A 15,168-nucleotide genomic window follows, 5' to 3' on the forward strand; every position below is an offset into this window, starting at 1 on the left:
TTTGATCTGCAATAGATCTGGATTGTCTCACATCTTACATAGTCGGACTGTTTCAGCAATAGCTCTGTATCCTTCTCTGGAAATAAAGCCTTCCCTGCCAAATCATCCCCCGAAGATAAAGTTTCTTTCGATGGGATCTTACCAAAATCCAACCCATAAAGCCTGATTACCGTAATGGCCCTTTGCTGCCTGCCCTGACCTCGGAATGTTTACTGTATTGCATGGACTCCTCCTGCCATGACCTCAGCCTGTCCCTGACTATGATTTTGTCTGACTTGGTGCTCTGCACTTGTGTTTCTGACCCCTGTGGGTCCGCTGCCAACCATAAAGAGACTACTCCAAGAGGTAGCAGCCTGGTACGTTCCCTGCAGCTAAGTCCAGATTCCTATATAGGGGTTAAAAAGGTTGTCTCATCTTGCTGTTACTAAGGCGAGATGAGACACAGTTTCGACCACCAGCCGGCCAGGAAACAGCAGAGCATGACGTTGCTCACTGTTTCAGTAGCTCCCATTGCAGTGCATGGGAGCTATGGAAACAGTGTACAACAGCAGGCTATGCTGTTTCCAAGTTACTAACACAAACAAAACTGAAAGAGGCTTAGTATAGGGCTGAGGTAACACACTTCTCTACACCCCACATTCTCTATTCTTAGATTTAGAATTACATTTCCTAATGTGGCAGAGCAACTGCCACATTAGACAACGAAAATAAAAAGGAATGTCCTCACTGATCATGACAGAGATGATGCCCAACATTCTCAAGAGAAGTACTGGACTGGCAGGTCTTGAGGTTTCAGAAAGGTCGTGGAAGCAATATCCCCACGCTAAGACATCGATCACAGTGAAGTAATGAATGGATGCAGAAAGGATCACAGGAAGGTAAGATGTATGACTTCCTCCACCGCCAATTTGTAACTCGCACGGTGCTATATAACCTCAGAGAGGCTCTTGGCAATTCAAGAAGAACCTATTTATCTTATCTAGCCCAGTGTTGCCCAATGCCAGAAATTATGTCGAACACACTGGAAGTAAAATCACTTACAGTCTCTCGTACATGCTCAAAAGCCACTTAAGCCAGCGACGGCCATCTTGGAGGCAGGAAATCACAGCTCCAGCCACTAGAATAATGCCAAAAGCTGAAAAACCATGGGCTGGACAAGACCAGAGCCACCTGGCATGGCCACAGACGCTTTCACCAGAGATGGTGAGGGACTGGGAAAGAGAGTGGAGGAAAAGCCAGACTGAAAAAAGGTGGCATCCACAAGAGATTTATGTCCCCTCATGGCTGGTAGACCTGGACCTTCCCCAGGTTTGAACACTTGAGTTAAATCATCCAGGAAGCGATTACTCCCTGAGAACATCCTATCCAGAAGACTGGACTTAAGTGTTGTGGGGTTGTCGACCTTTTTACCTTCTCAAGTTGCTTGTCCTTGGATGGGATGTCTCCGTCATGGGTGGTGGGAAAATCGCTCATGTGACAATACCCATTCAATTGAATGGGTCAGTGTTCAGGCCAGGTGTTGTATGCTCTAAACTCATAGAAATGTCATCCATCTTAAAGTGCCCTTATTTTTAAGTCAAAGGTCCTCAAGAATGTGGGCTGTCTTAATAGGGCAATTCCTTTAAGCCAAGCAATAATGTTATCATCACAATGGGGGAAATTTATGAAGAGTGGCATTTCTTGTGCCAGTGTTGATCTCCTGTGCCCTGGAGTTAGGCGCAATTAATTTATTAACATTCCCCTCCGTGGTCCGGAAACTCAAATCTACGTCAGCTACGGGCTGGTGAAGACTTGAGCTATAATTTATGCCAGTTTCTGGCATAAATTATAGTACATCCAGTGAGTGGCAAAGGCTCCGTCCTCACACTAAAAACCTTGCCCCTTGCAAATTTGTAAAACATGCAAAATATGGCATAACTATGGAGAGGTGACAATTTGCAATTTTTTTTGCATCGCTTTTGTGGCATAGAAGCCCTAATAAATTTCCCCCAATGTCTTCAGAGACTGGACCATCATGCAGAGCTTAGTTGGTGCCACTCACTCTCTCAACTTTATGGTGGGCTCTAAAAACAGCAGGCCATCATAGTGGACGTATTTCCGCCTCCTATTGGTTGAAATTCCACTTTTCTCCAGCTTCTTTTGTAGAGTTAGCTCCCTCCTGAAGCAGTCTTTCAGAGATCTCCACCGTGTCTGGATTTCTTTGGCTGCAGACAGGATACAGGTTTTACAAACTGGGCAAAATGCAGATATTTAAATCATGAAACCACTTAACTAATGAAGAGCGAAAAAAGACAATTCAAAGCAGAAGTTTCAAATTAACATATTATTTATACTGGAAATGAAAACTGGGTGAAAAACTGAAATTTTCCATGCAATCTTCTGTGCATTTTCAACAAAAAGTTAGTGAATCCTTTGGAATTAACTGGATTGCTGCACTGATTATTAGTAATATGTGGTCTGACTTCTCTAAAATCTGTATTAGCCTGTCTGATATTTGGGCAGGACCAGCGATAATAAACACTGTTTCTACCCCTATTACACGGGCCTATGCAAAGTGAACATGGGAGGAAAAATTGCTACAGCAGTCATTTCTCCCTCATTCCGATTACACAGGGAGATATGCTGGCGATAATCGGGCATCTTGATGAAAAATGTCAATCAGCTGACAAATAAGCATTTGCAGCAATCACCTCCACCAAATGTTTCCGACAGCTGGAAATAAGCTTTGAAGAATTTAGACCATTCCTCCCTGCATATTTCAGTTCATCAATATTTCTGGGATTTCTTGAGTTAAAAGACAGTTTGTAAAAATGTGTTTGCTAGTTTTTCCCTAGAAATGTGAGGTTTTTCTTTTTTACTACTCCCCCAAAAATGTTTCTCTCCATTACTGTTTATGGATTTGATATATTTAAAGTAGTTTTTTCACTTTTTATTCCTGAATTTAACTTTTTCTAAATTTTTTTGTTTAATGCTTTTGTTTTTTTTCCCCTTTCCACATTACATCAAAATAAAAATTGGAAACACATTTTTTTTATAAAAAATTAAGTTAAACTAAAGTTCCCAATTTTTTAAAAAAATATAAATAAAAAAATAAAAGGAACAAAAAAATGAATTATGTGGGTGTCCCTTTTTTGTTAAGCACACATAAAGGTAACTGGAGATGGGCAAAGCGAGCTTCAGATGCTACATCCGAAGCAGCTACGCTAAAAAATTTGTTATAATACTGTATGGAGATTCGTCTCCGTACAGTATTAGAATGTATGGGCTCCGATGAGTCGAAGTAAGTTATTCACAAAGTCGTGTGAAAAACCACTTTAAAACCTGGAACGGAACTCAGCTTCGGTTCCGAGTGGCACCTTGGAACTGAAGGTTCCAAGTTTTTCACTGCAAAAATCAATTACCGACTTCGCGAATAACTTACTTCAGCTCATCGGCGCCCATACATTCTAATACCGTACTGAGACTAATCTCCGTACAGTATTATAACGAATTTTTTGAGAGAAGCATCCGAAATGAATCTGATGTCGCTTCGCTCATCTCTATAGATGACGTTCAATAGGTTGACAAAACGCTATACAAGAGTAATTAATCTGTATGAGTTTTTGTTAAACTTTAGGAGAATTTTTTTTTTCAAAACAGTATACAGGTAACATAGTAACATAGTGTATGAGGCTGAAAAAAGACATTTGTCCATCCAGTTCGGCCTGTCATCCTGCAAGTTGGTACAGACACTAAAATGTCTCTCACCTCAAAAACATCACCTCTCGACCAATTCACTCACGCCATACACCCTGGACATGGTCAAGCTTGACACCTAACCCAAGAAGCACTCACAAAACAGTGACAACTGAAATTGTTAAAAAATTTTAATAAAAGCAAAGGAAAGCACCAACACGGTGCAATAAGTGTAAACACGTTTTCACCAACATGGTGAGAAAACAGAAGGAAAAAATACACCATTTTATTATCAAACATCTCCTGTGTCCGAGAGCTAGCAGCAGGTGGTGCACCGGCACTACCCTTACTGCGGTCTTGCCCTTGGAGCTGAGGTGGATACGGGCTGGAAAAGGTTGGTCCAGAATAGGATGGGTCAAGGTGCTGGAGGGGCATAGTAATTTGGCTTATGGTAGCCAGGCCTGTCCCGAGAATAGAATGACTGTGAGCTCTCATGAGGCCTGAACTGAGAAGGACGGGGAGCGGGAGGTCCAGGGCTGTATGGGCCTGATGTACTTGGGCCATCTGCCTGGGCACGGTAGTATTCCACTGCCTGGTACAACTCCCTTGGGTCGCTGGCTGATGCAAAAACTTCGATAACCCCCATGAGAGCAGATTGGCACCGAAGTTGTCTCTCTGGAGCCACCTGCTTCAGATGGGGTGCCAGAGACCTCAAGAAAATGTCTTCAGGACCCTCGGCACTGCTGCGCTTTAAGTAGTCCAAAACCCTTGAATCTATCTGTGCCTGAGTGTTCGGGGCTGGAGAAGCCACAGTTGTATCCTGTTCTCTCTTTCGTGTTCCACTGGATCTGGGTACAGGATCAGGAACACTAAGTGGCGCAGCAGACATCCCCAGGAAGGAGGGCTCTTCTGGGTTCGGTTGTGGCGAGCATGCACTACTGACTGAGGGCGTATCTACCTCAGCGACATCCAGCTGAGTCTCATTCGAGTGCTCACTTTCTTCTTCTGGAAGATCTTCCTGACTGTCCCGTGCTCTAGAGTGTAAAAGATAACAAACAAGCTTTGAAATCTATGTCTTAGCCACATTTAACATCTTATGGAAAGTTGTATATGGAAATATACTACGTACCATAGGTATCTAAAGGTATCTATGGTACTTAGCATACTTCTTCATCACCATCTGGACCTCGTATAACAGTTCTACATAGATGGATGTATGGAGATATGATACGTACCATAGGTGCCTATGGTACTTAATTTTTATATATCGCCGACATATTCCACAACACATTACAAGTTCAAAAAAAATCTGAACTTACATAGTAATAAATTAATCTACAATTCAAACAATAGTAGTGAGGGCTCTGCTCGCATGAGCTTACAATCTATGAAAAAGTAGGGGTGACACAAAAGGTAAAAAAAAGTGCTCGTGTTGTAGAATGGTCCAGCCATCTTAAGAAACTCGGGAAGTAGATATAAGCCAGTCACCAGCCAATATCTGTAGGGCTTTTGAGTGCATGGTGTGTAGGAGATGCTTGCGATAAAAACATCAGGTTCTAAAGAATAATGTTAAAGAGAGGTGAATGGAGAAGATTTAGATTAGTGGATGTGATAGGCCACCCTAAAAAGATGTGTTTTTAGGAAGTTCCTAAAACTGTGCTTGAAGTTAACGTGATTGTCAGAGGTAATGCATTCCAGAGATCTGGTGCAGCTCGAGAGAAGTCTTGAAGACAGGAGTGAGGTTCGGTTTGTGGATCATTGGCTGAACAGAGGGCATGTGTAGGGTGGTAGACAGAAAAGAGGGGGAGATGTATGGGGGTGCAGCACTATACTTGGCATACTTCCATCTGGGTTTAGCAAGATACAATTGTACATAAATAAATGGACATTCTCAGATAATCTGTTAGCATTCTGTGTCTACCAAATCTTAAAAAATACATGACATTTGATAAAGAATTAATGTAAAAAATTAATTTAAAAAAACGACTTACTGCCGAAGATGCAGGATGTCACGGAGAAACATTAGCTGGTTTGTAAAAATATAGGGTCGCTTGCTGAGCCGTCCCTCAGTGCTCTTCCCTTTCACTGTGAGTTCACGCCGGAACTGGTCTCGACACGAATTCCATCTAGTCTTGATGGCTTTTACTGTAAGTAAAAAAAAAATATATATATTATTTTCATTGTAAAAACAACATGGTAGCAAAAGGTTCAAGTAGGGATAGGCAATGAAGTACTTAAATGGGGTCAATTAAGGTGTCACATGACAGAAACAGGTAAATGGGCCAATTACTTTTTTTTTATTTAGCTGATGCAATGGGACATCTATGGCGCAACTTACAAATTTTTCTTGCGCCCGTCCCTGGTTCCTTGCTCCATTTGCTGTGAAAAGAGGTTCTTGGCAAATTCCTCCCACAATGTATCTTTGCAGAAATGGTCACGGTATGCATCCTGCCGGGTGTCCCACAACTCCAGCCTATTTTGCGCAAGTGCGATCAAGCACTCAGCGTCCTTGTGGGATCGCATCTTTGAGGAGTTTTCTGGCTGTGTATGTCCTGGCTCTGCGGAGACTGCTGAACAGGTCTTCTGCGCCATGATGCCATAAAGGGAATTCTCAACGTCGCCTTGCAACGCATGTATAAAATACAAACAGCACACGGATAACTTCCGTATGTTACCTGTATTTTTCAGAGTCCCAAAGACTTGAATGAGTGAGACCGATCCACATATATTCAAAGGAATAGGACCTGCGCCGAGGGCATATGGATCAGTGAAAAAAACGGATATGTGCATGGTCCCACAGAAATGAACTGGTCAGTGTGCTATGCATGGAAAAAAATGGGTAGCACACTGGGAAACATATGGTGGTGGGCATCAAGCCTAATTTTCTCTCATTCACTTAGAATCACCAGATATAATAGGCAAGTACTGAGCAAAAGTGATGTGAATAAAGCACTTGGGGTGAGATATAACACTTACTATTACCTGCTGCAGCCTCTGTGTCTCTCTGCAGCTCACTCCTCCTTCCTCTCTCCCCTCTCCATAGATATCTATGTGAGCTTGTAATCTGATTCTGCAAAGAGCTGACAGCCTCTCTTGGTCTCTTGAGATGAAATTGTCATCGCCAGACATCTGAGAAGCTCTGACAGACGTTCTTCAGAACCTCCTGCTTGAGGTTCTTTTGTTTTGTTTTCGTTTTGTCATCTGGTTTCCCTCTCTCAGCTGTCATCTAGTTGCACTGATTGCATCCCTTTAAATCCCCTCCCATACTGCATCACTTTGCGGTTTATACAACTTCCTGGAGTGTGTACATGCTGGATGCTACAACTGAGGCTTCTACAGATAAGTCTGGTCATTGATTTGTGTTTTCCTGTTTGCTTGATCCTAGGTGACCCTGACTCCCTCCGTATTAAGCGTAGGGAGCCGGTGGTCGTGTCCCTTCACTGTTATAGGGTGTTCAGGTGTCATACAGTCGAGGCACGAGGGCATGCAATTTTCTAATTTTGCATGGGCTGAGAAGACAGGGAGAGTCTCAGGGCTTAAATAGGAGTCACCCTTTTGTTCCTTAGTTTCTGATCAAGCCAGTTGGATCCTTATTTGTAACTTCTTGTTTTCTGTTACACCATCCGTGACAGAAATTAGCAGAAAATTCTGAAAGAATGTTAGTGTAGAATGGAGCAGAAAAAGAGCTGATAAGAGGAGAAAGAGACATTTTTCTCTGATAAGATATATTACGTTTCTTATATTCACCTGCACTATTGAATTATGCAAAGTGTGTATGAATTTAGTGTCCACTGTGGTCAGGACTGTGACTTGGCAATATGGAACCACAAATCTTTATCAACCATTTTAGTTGATTCCCTTGTCCCTGGGGTAAGTGTTTTGCTGTTTCACCCAATGTCTCTTCGGCTTGAGATGATGAATTCTACCCTTATATTCTCCCACAAAATGTTTTGTACACCTTAAGACCTCTGGCAGATTATCGCTTATAAGATTTCATACGCCGGTGTAAAGGTGCCGCTGATTACCTTACGACCAAGCAAAATGCTCATTCGTCAGATTGTTGGTGCGGTCACCTAAATAATTTTTTGCCGGCAGCAGATTGTGCAGTCTAAACAGCACTGGCAAACAATGATTCTGTAGAGGGACGAGCGATGGCATTAGAGATGGCTCCTCTCCATATTGTGGAGGAAATCGATGCATGTAAATGTAAGGTGTCCTTCACCGACGAACAGGCGATTGTCAAGAAAAAACGCTTCCATCCCGACAATCGTCTGCTTAACTGACCAGTGTAAAGGTGCCTTTAGGTCGGTGATTTCCATCGGTGATTGTAAGCCAAAACCACGTGAGGGTCAAAAAATAAAATCACAGAACAGGCACAACTCTTTCCATTATATCTTATCTCTGTGTAGGTTCCAATGCAAACGTTCCTTCCTCAGGCAATCGGAAAACTTTCAGCATGCTTAAAAATCAGCGTTTGCCCGGGGGCAGATCGTGCTGCCTAATCACGGTCTTCTGCCCCTAAACCAGGCATGTCCAAACTGCGGCCCTCCAGCTGTAAGCTATCCAGGCATGCTGGGAGTTGTAGTTTTGGAACAGCTGGAGGGCCGCAGTTTGGACATGCCTGCCCTAAACAATGATTCAGTATGGGGACAAGCGATGGCATTAGACATACTGTGGAGGAGATCGCTACATGTAATAGCAGCGGCCTCCTCCGCTGACGATTGCCGGGAAGGAACGCTTCCATCCCGACAATCGTCTGACTAATCTGCTAGTATAATGCTAACCTTGGGCCTGTTTCAGACTTGTGTGTCCCGGGATTTCCCGTTACGGACACTGCTTGTGTCGCAGGAGCGCGCAGCGTTATAATGATTTCTAATGCTGTGTGTCTCTGCATGAGCTTCCTTCTACAGAATCTCCACCCAGGACACACTCATCTGAAAGAGGCCTTAGAAATCATTATTCCCTTAATGACTGCAAGGCGTCCAGGTCCTGAGGCATCAGACCGCATTTTATTAGTAATCAATGACATAATCCAGGTAATTCAAAAGGGTTCACTTACTTTTTCATTCAACTGTACAAGTGGGACTATCACATGAACTTTTCTATGGCGCTACCTTATAGGCTCGGGGCATATAACATCTATTACAGTTTTACGTCAAGCATGTAAACTAACGTCACTGCTGTCCGATCAGACCATTCCAATTATTACTATGGGACGATGCAGGCCTACGTCTGACTGACTGCTATGGACTCGTAGATGACTGCAGTGCTTTTTATCCGTGAGGGTCAATGTGCCAGCTACTTACAGGTCCCTTCCTGGCAGTGTGCATGGAGGCACTACGTCTGGAAATGTTTATTGGGGAACACTGACAGTCAATGTGTATGGGGGCCCTCTCGGGATTGCAATGTATATGGGCGCACTCTCGGGATTGCAATGTATATGGGCGCACTCTCGGGACAGCAATGTGTATTATGGGGGCACTCTCGGGATGGCAATGTGTATGGGGGCACTCTCGGGATGGCAATGTGTATAGGGGCACTCTCGGGATGGCAATGTGTATGGGGGCACTCTCGGGATGGCAATGTGTATGGGGGCACTCTCGGGATGGCAATGTGTATGGGGGCACTCTCGGGATGGCAATGTGTATGGGGGCACTCTCGGGATGGCAATGTGTATAGGGGCACTCTCGGGATGGCAATGTGTATGGGGGCACTCTCGGGATGGCAATGTGTATGGGGGCACTCTCGGGATGGCAATGTGTATGGGGGCACTCTCAGGATGGCAATGTGTATGGGGGCACTCTCAGGATGGCAATGTGTATGGGAGCACTCTTGGGATGGCAATGTGTATGGGAGCACTCTCGGGATTGCACTGTGTATGGGGGGTGTATGGGGGCAGTCCTTGGATGGCAATGTGTATGGGGGCACTCTCGGGATGGCAATGTGTATGGGGGCAGTCTCGGGATTGCAATGTGTATAGGGGAACTCTCGGGATGGCATTGTGTATGGGGGCAGTCTTTGGATGGCAATGTGTATGGGGGCACTCTCGGGATGGTATGGTATATGGGGGCACTCTCGGGATGGCATTGTGTATAGGGGCACTCTCGGGATTGCAATATGTATGGGGGAACTCTCGGCATGGCAATGTGTATGGGGGCAATCTCGGGATTGCAATGTGTATGGGGGCACTCTCAGGATGGCAATGTGTATAGGGGCAGTCTTGGGATGGCAATGTGTATAGGGGCACTCTTGGGATGGCAATATGGCATGGTGTATGGGGGCACTCTAGGGATGGCAATGTGTATGGGGGCACTCTCTAGATGGCAATGTTTATGGGGGAACTTTCGGGATGGCAATGTGTATGGGGGCACTCTCGGGATGGCATGGTGTATGGGGGCACTCTCGGGATGGCAATGTGTATGGGGGCACTCTCGGGATGGTAATGTGTATGGGAGCACTCTCGGGATTGCACTGTGTATCGGGGGTGTATGGGGCACTCTAGGGATGGCAATGTGTATGGGGGCACTCTCGGGATGGCAATGTGTATGGGGGCACTCTCGGGATGGCATGGTATATGGGGGCACTCTCGGGATGGCAATGTGTATGGGGGCACTCTCGGGATGGCAATGTGTATGGGAGCACTCTCGGGATGGCAATGTGTATCGGGGGTGTATGGGGCACTCTAGGGATGGCAATGTGTATGGGGGCACTCTCGGGATGGCAATGTGTATGGGGGCACTCTCGGGATGGCAATGTGTATGGGGGCACTCTCGGGATGGCAATGTGTATGGGGGCAGTCTTTGGATGGCAATGTGTATGGGGGCACTCTCGGGATGGCAATGTGTATGGGGGCACACTCGGGATGGCAATGTGTATGGGGGCAGTCTTTGGATGGCAATGTGTATGGGGCACTCTCGGGATTGCAATGTGTATGGGGCACTCTCGGGATTGCAATGTGTATGGGGGCACTCTCGGGATGGCATTGTGTATGGGGGCAGTCTCGGGATGGCAATGTGTATAGGGGAACTCTCGGGATGGCATTGTGTATGGGGGCACTCTCGGGATGGCATTGTGTATGGGGGCAGTCTTTGGATGGCAATGTGTATGGGGGCACTCTCGGGATGGTATGGTATATGGGGGCACTCTCGGGATGGCATTGTGTATGGGGGAACTCTCGGCATGGCAATGTGTATGGGGGCAATCTCGGGATTGCAATGTGTATAGGGGAACTCTCGGGATTGCAATGTGTATGGGGGCACTCTCAGGATGGCAATGTGTATAGGGGCACTCTCAGGATGGCAATGTGTATAGGGGCACTCTTGGGATGGCAATATGGCATGGTGTATGGGGGCACTCTAGGGATGGCAATGTGTATGGGGGCACTCTCTAGATGGCAATGTTTATGGGGGCACTCTCGGGATGGCATGGTGTATGGGGGCACTCTCGGGATGGCAATGTGTATGGGGGCACTCTCGGGATGGCAATGTGTATGGGAGCACTCTCGGGATTGCACTGTGTATCGGGGGTGTATGGGGCACTCTAGGGATGGCAATGTGTATGGGGGCACTCTCGGGATGGCAATGTGTATGGGGGCACTCTCGGGATGGCAATGTGTATGGGGGCAGTCTTTGGATGGCAATGTGTATGGGGGCACTCTCGGGATGGCAATGTGTATGGGGGCACTCTCGGGATGGCAATGTGTATGGGGGCAGTCTTTGGATGGCAATGTGTATAGGGGCAGTCTTTGGATGGCAATGTGTATTATGGGGGCACTCTCGGGATTGCAATGTGTATGGGGGCACTCTCGGGATTGCATTGTGTATGGGGGCACTCTCGGGATGGCAATGTGTATGGGGGCACTCTCGGGATGGCAATGTGTATGGGGGCAGTCTTTGGATCGCAATGTGTATAGGGGCACTCTCGGGATTGCAATGTGTATGGGGGCAGTCTTTGGATGGCAATGTGTATGGGGCACTCTCGGGATTGCAATGTGTATGGGGGCACTCTCGGGATTGCAATGTGTATAGGGGAACTCTCGGGATGGCATTGTGTATGGGGGCACTCTCGGGATGGCATTGTGTATGGGGGCAGTCTCTGGATGGCAATGTGTATGGGGGCACTCTCGGGATGGCAATATGTATGGGGGCACTCTCGGCATTGCATCTCGGGATTGCAATGTGTATAGGGGCACTCTCAGGATGGCAATGTGTATAGGGGCACTCTTGGGATGGCAATATGGCAATGTGTATGAGGGCACTCTCGGGATGGCAATGTGTATGGGGGCACTCTCTAGATGGCAATGTTTATGGGGGCACTCTCTAGATGGCAATGTTTATGGGGGCACTCTCTAGATGGCAATGTGTATGGGGCACTCGGGATGGCATGGTGTATGGGGACACTCGGGATGGCATGGTATATGGGGGGCACTCTCGGGATGGCATGGTGTATGGGGGCACTCTCGGGATGGCAATGTGTATGGGGGCACTCTCGGGATGGCAATGTGTATGGGGGCACTCTCGGGATGGCAATGTGTATGGGGGCACTCTCGGGATGGCAATGTGTATGGGGGCACCCTCGGGATGGCAATGTGTATGGGGGCACCCTCGGGATGGCAATGTGTATGGGGGCACCCTCGGGATGGCAATGTGTATGGGGGCACTCTCGGGATGGCAATATGTATGGGGGCACTCTCGGGATGGCAATGTGTATGGGGGCACTCTCGGGATGGCAATATGTATGGGGGCACTCTCGGGATGGCAATGTGTATGGGGGCACTCTCGGGATGGCATTGTGTATGGGGGCAGTCTTTGGATGGCAATGTGTATAGGGGCAGGCTTTGGATGGCAATGTGTATGGGGGCACTCTCGGGATGGCATTGTGTATGGGGGCAGTCTCGGGATGGCAATGTGTATGGGGGCAGTCTTTGGATCGCAATGTGTATAGGGGCACTCTCGGGATTGCAATGTGTATGGGGGCAGTCTTTGGATGGCAATGTGTATGGGGCACTCTCGGGATGGCATTGTGTATGGGGGCACTCTCGGGATGGCAATGTGTATGGGGGCACTCTCGGGATGGCAATGTGTATGGGGGCAGTCTTTGGATGGCAATGTGTATGGGGCACTCTCGGGATTGCAATGTGTATGGGGGCACTCTCGGGATTGCAATGTGTATAGGGGAACTCTCGGGATGGCATTGTGTATGGGGGCACTCTCGGGATGGCATTGTATATGGGGGCAGTCTCTGGATGGCAATGTGTATGGGGGCACTCTCGGGATGGCAATATGTATGGGGGCACTCTCGGCATTGCATCTCGGGATTGCAATGTGTATAGGGGCACTCTCAGGATGGCAATGTGTATAGGGGCACTCTTGGGATGGCAATATGGCAATGTGTATGAGGGCACTCTCGGGATGGCAATGTGTATGGGGGCACTCTCTAGATGGCAATGTTTATGGGGGCACTCTCTAGATGGCAATGTTTATGGGGGCACTCTCTAGATGGCAATGTGTATGGGGCACTCGGGATGGCATGGTGTATGGGGGCACTCTCGGGATGGCATGGTGTATGGGGACACTCGGGATGGCATGGTATATGGGGGGCACTCTCGGGATGGCATGGTGTATGGGGGCACTCTCGGGATGGCAATGTGTATGGGGGCACTCTCGGGATGGCAATGTGTATGGGGGCACTCTCGGGATGGCAATGTGTATGGGGCACTCTCGGGATGGCAATGTGTATGGGGGCACTCTCGGGATGGCAATGTGTATGGGGGCACTCTCGGGATGGCAATGTGTATGGGGGCACCCTCGGGATGGCAATGTGTATGGGGGCACCCTCGGGATGGCAATATGTATGGGGGCACTCTCGGGATGGCAATGTGTATGGGGGCACTCTCGGGATGGCAATATGTATGGGGGCACTCTCGGGATGGCAATGTGTATGGGGGCACTCTCGGGATGGCAATATGTATGGGGGCACTCTCGGGATGGCAATATGTATGGGGGCACTCTCGGGATGGCAATATGTATGGGGGCACTCTCGGGATGGCAATGTGTATGGGGGCACTCTCGGGATGGCATTGTGTATGGGGGCAGTCTTTGGATGGCAATGTGTATAGGGGCAGGCTTTGGATGGCAATGTGTATGGGGGCACTCTCGGGATGGCATTGTGTATGGGGGCAGTCTCGGGATGGCATTGTGTATGGGGGCAGTCTTTGGATGGCAATGTGTATGGGGGCATTCTCGGGATGGCATTGTGTATGGGGGCACTCTCGGGATTGCAATATGTATGGGGGCACTCTCGGCATGGCAATGTGTATAGGGGCACTCTTGGGATGGCAATGTGTATGGGGCACTCTCAGGATGGCAATGTGTATAGGGGCACTCTTGGGATGGCAATGTTTATGGGGCACTCTCGGGATGGCATGGTGTATGGGGGCACTCGGGATGGCATGGTGTATGGGGGAAACTCTCGGGATGGCAATGTGTATGGGGGCACTCTTGGGATGGCAATGTGTATGGAGGCACTCTCGGGATGGCAATGTGTATGGGGGCACTCTTGGGATGGCAATGTGTATGGGGCACTCTCGGGATGGCAATCTGTATGGGGCACTCTCGGGATTGCAATGTGTATGGGGGCACTCCCGGGATTGCAATGTGTACAGGGAAACTCTCGGGATGGCATTGTGTATGGGGGCATTCTTTGGATGGCAATGTGTATGGGGGCAGTATTTGGATGGCAATGTGTATGGGGGCATTCTTTGGATGGCAATGTGTGTGGGGGCAGTATTTGGATGGCAATGTGTATGGGGGCATTCTCAGGATGGCATTGTGTATGGAGCACTCTCGGGATGGCAATGTGTATGGGGGCAGTATTTGGATGGCAATGTGTATGGGGCAGTCTTTGGATGGCAATGTGTATGGGGGCATTCTTTGGATGGCAATGTGTATGGGGGCATTCTTTGGATGGCAATGTGTATGGGGGCACTCTCGGGATGGCAATGTGTATGGGGGCACTCTCTGAGTGGCACTATGTATGTGAGTTTAAAGAAGTTATCTAGGTTTTAAAAAATCGATGGACTATCCTTAGGACAGGCTACCAATATTAGATCGGTGAGGGTTTGACTCCGAGCCTCTCCACTGAGGGCTGCAGTGCTGACGCGAGCGCTGCGGCCTCTTCATTGCTTACATTGGTCTGGACTGCAGAGGTGCGTAAAGTCAGGTCCCCACTGTTCTGATATTGATGGTCAAACGTAAGGCATGAAATACACTGCCACGAGAACACTACTCGCCGTGTTTATGCGTATACTCTCTGGATGACACTGTATAAACCCCAAAAAAAAGTACAGAAAACCTCTCTGAAAGAGCACATTTTCAGAACCATCATACTAGCTTTCTTTTTTGAATGAGCTCCACTAGAAGACCATTATTTACTGTAATTTTGCACGGTCACCTTGAACGGATTTCATGGCGATACACAGCCCCGCACTTCCAT

General features: G+C 47.7%; 1 protein-coding gene across 3 annotated transcripts in view; it reads right to left on the reverse strand.

Annotated features, from left to right (window-relative positions):
* LOC122945997 overlaps positions 1 to 15,168 on the reverse strand; it is a 60,837-nt gene that overhangs the window by 3,600 nt on the left and 42,069 nt on the right. For 2 of the 3 annotated variants that reach the window (XM_044305259.1, XM_044305261.1), the window contains exon 8: positions 2,042 to 2,204. In XM_044305259.1, the coding sequence (XP_044161194.1) occupies positions 2,042 to 2,204 (163 nt within the window). Of the gene's footprint in view, positions 1 to 2,041; positions 2,205 to 3,887; positions 4,710 to 5,666; positions 5,821 to 15,168 lie in introns of those variants that run through there. The other variant, XM_044305262.1, reaches the window with a different exon arrangement.

The sequence above is a fragment of the Bufo gargarizans genome, chromosome 9 (assembly GCF_014858855.1).
Source record: "Bufo gargarizans isolate SCDJY-AF-19 chromosome 9, ASM1485885v1, whole genome shotgun sequence".
Classification (NCBI taxonomy): Eukaryota; Metazoa; Chordata; class Amphibia; order Anura; family Bufonidae; genus Bufo; species Bufo gargarizans.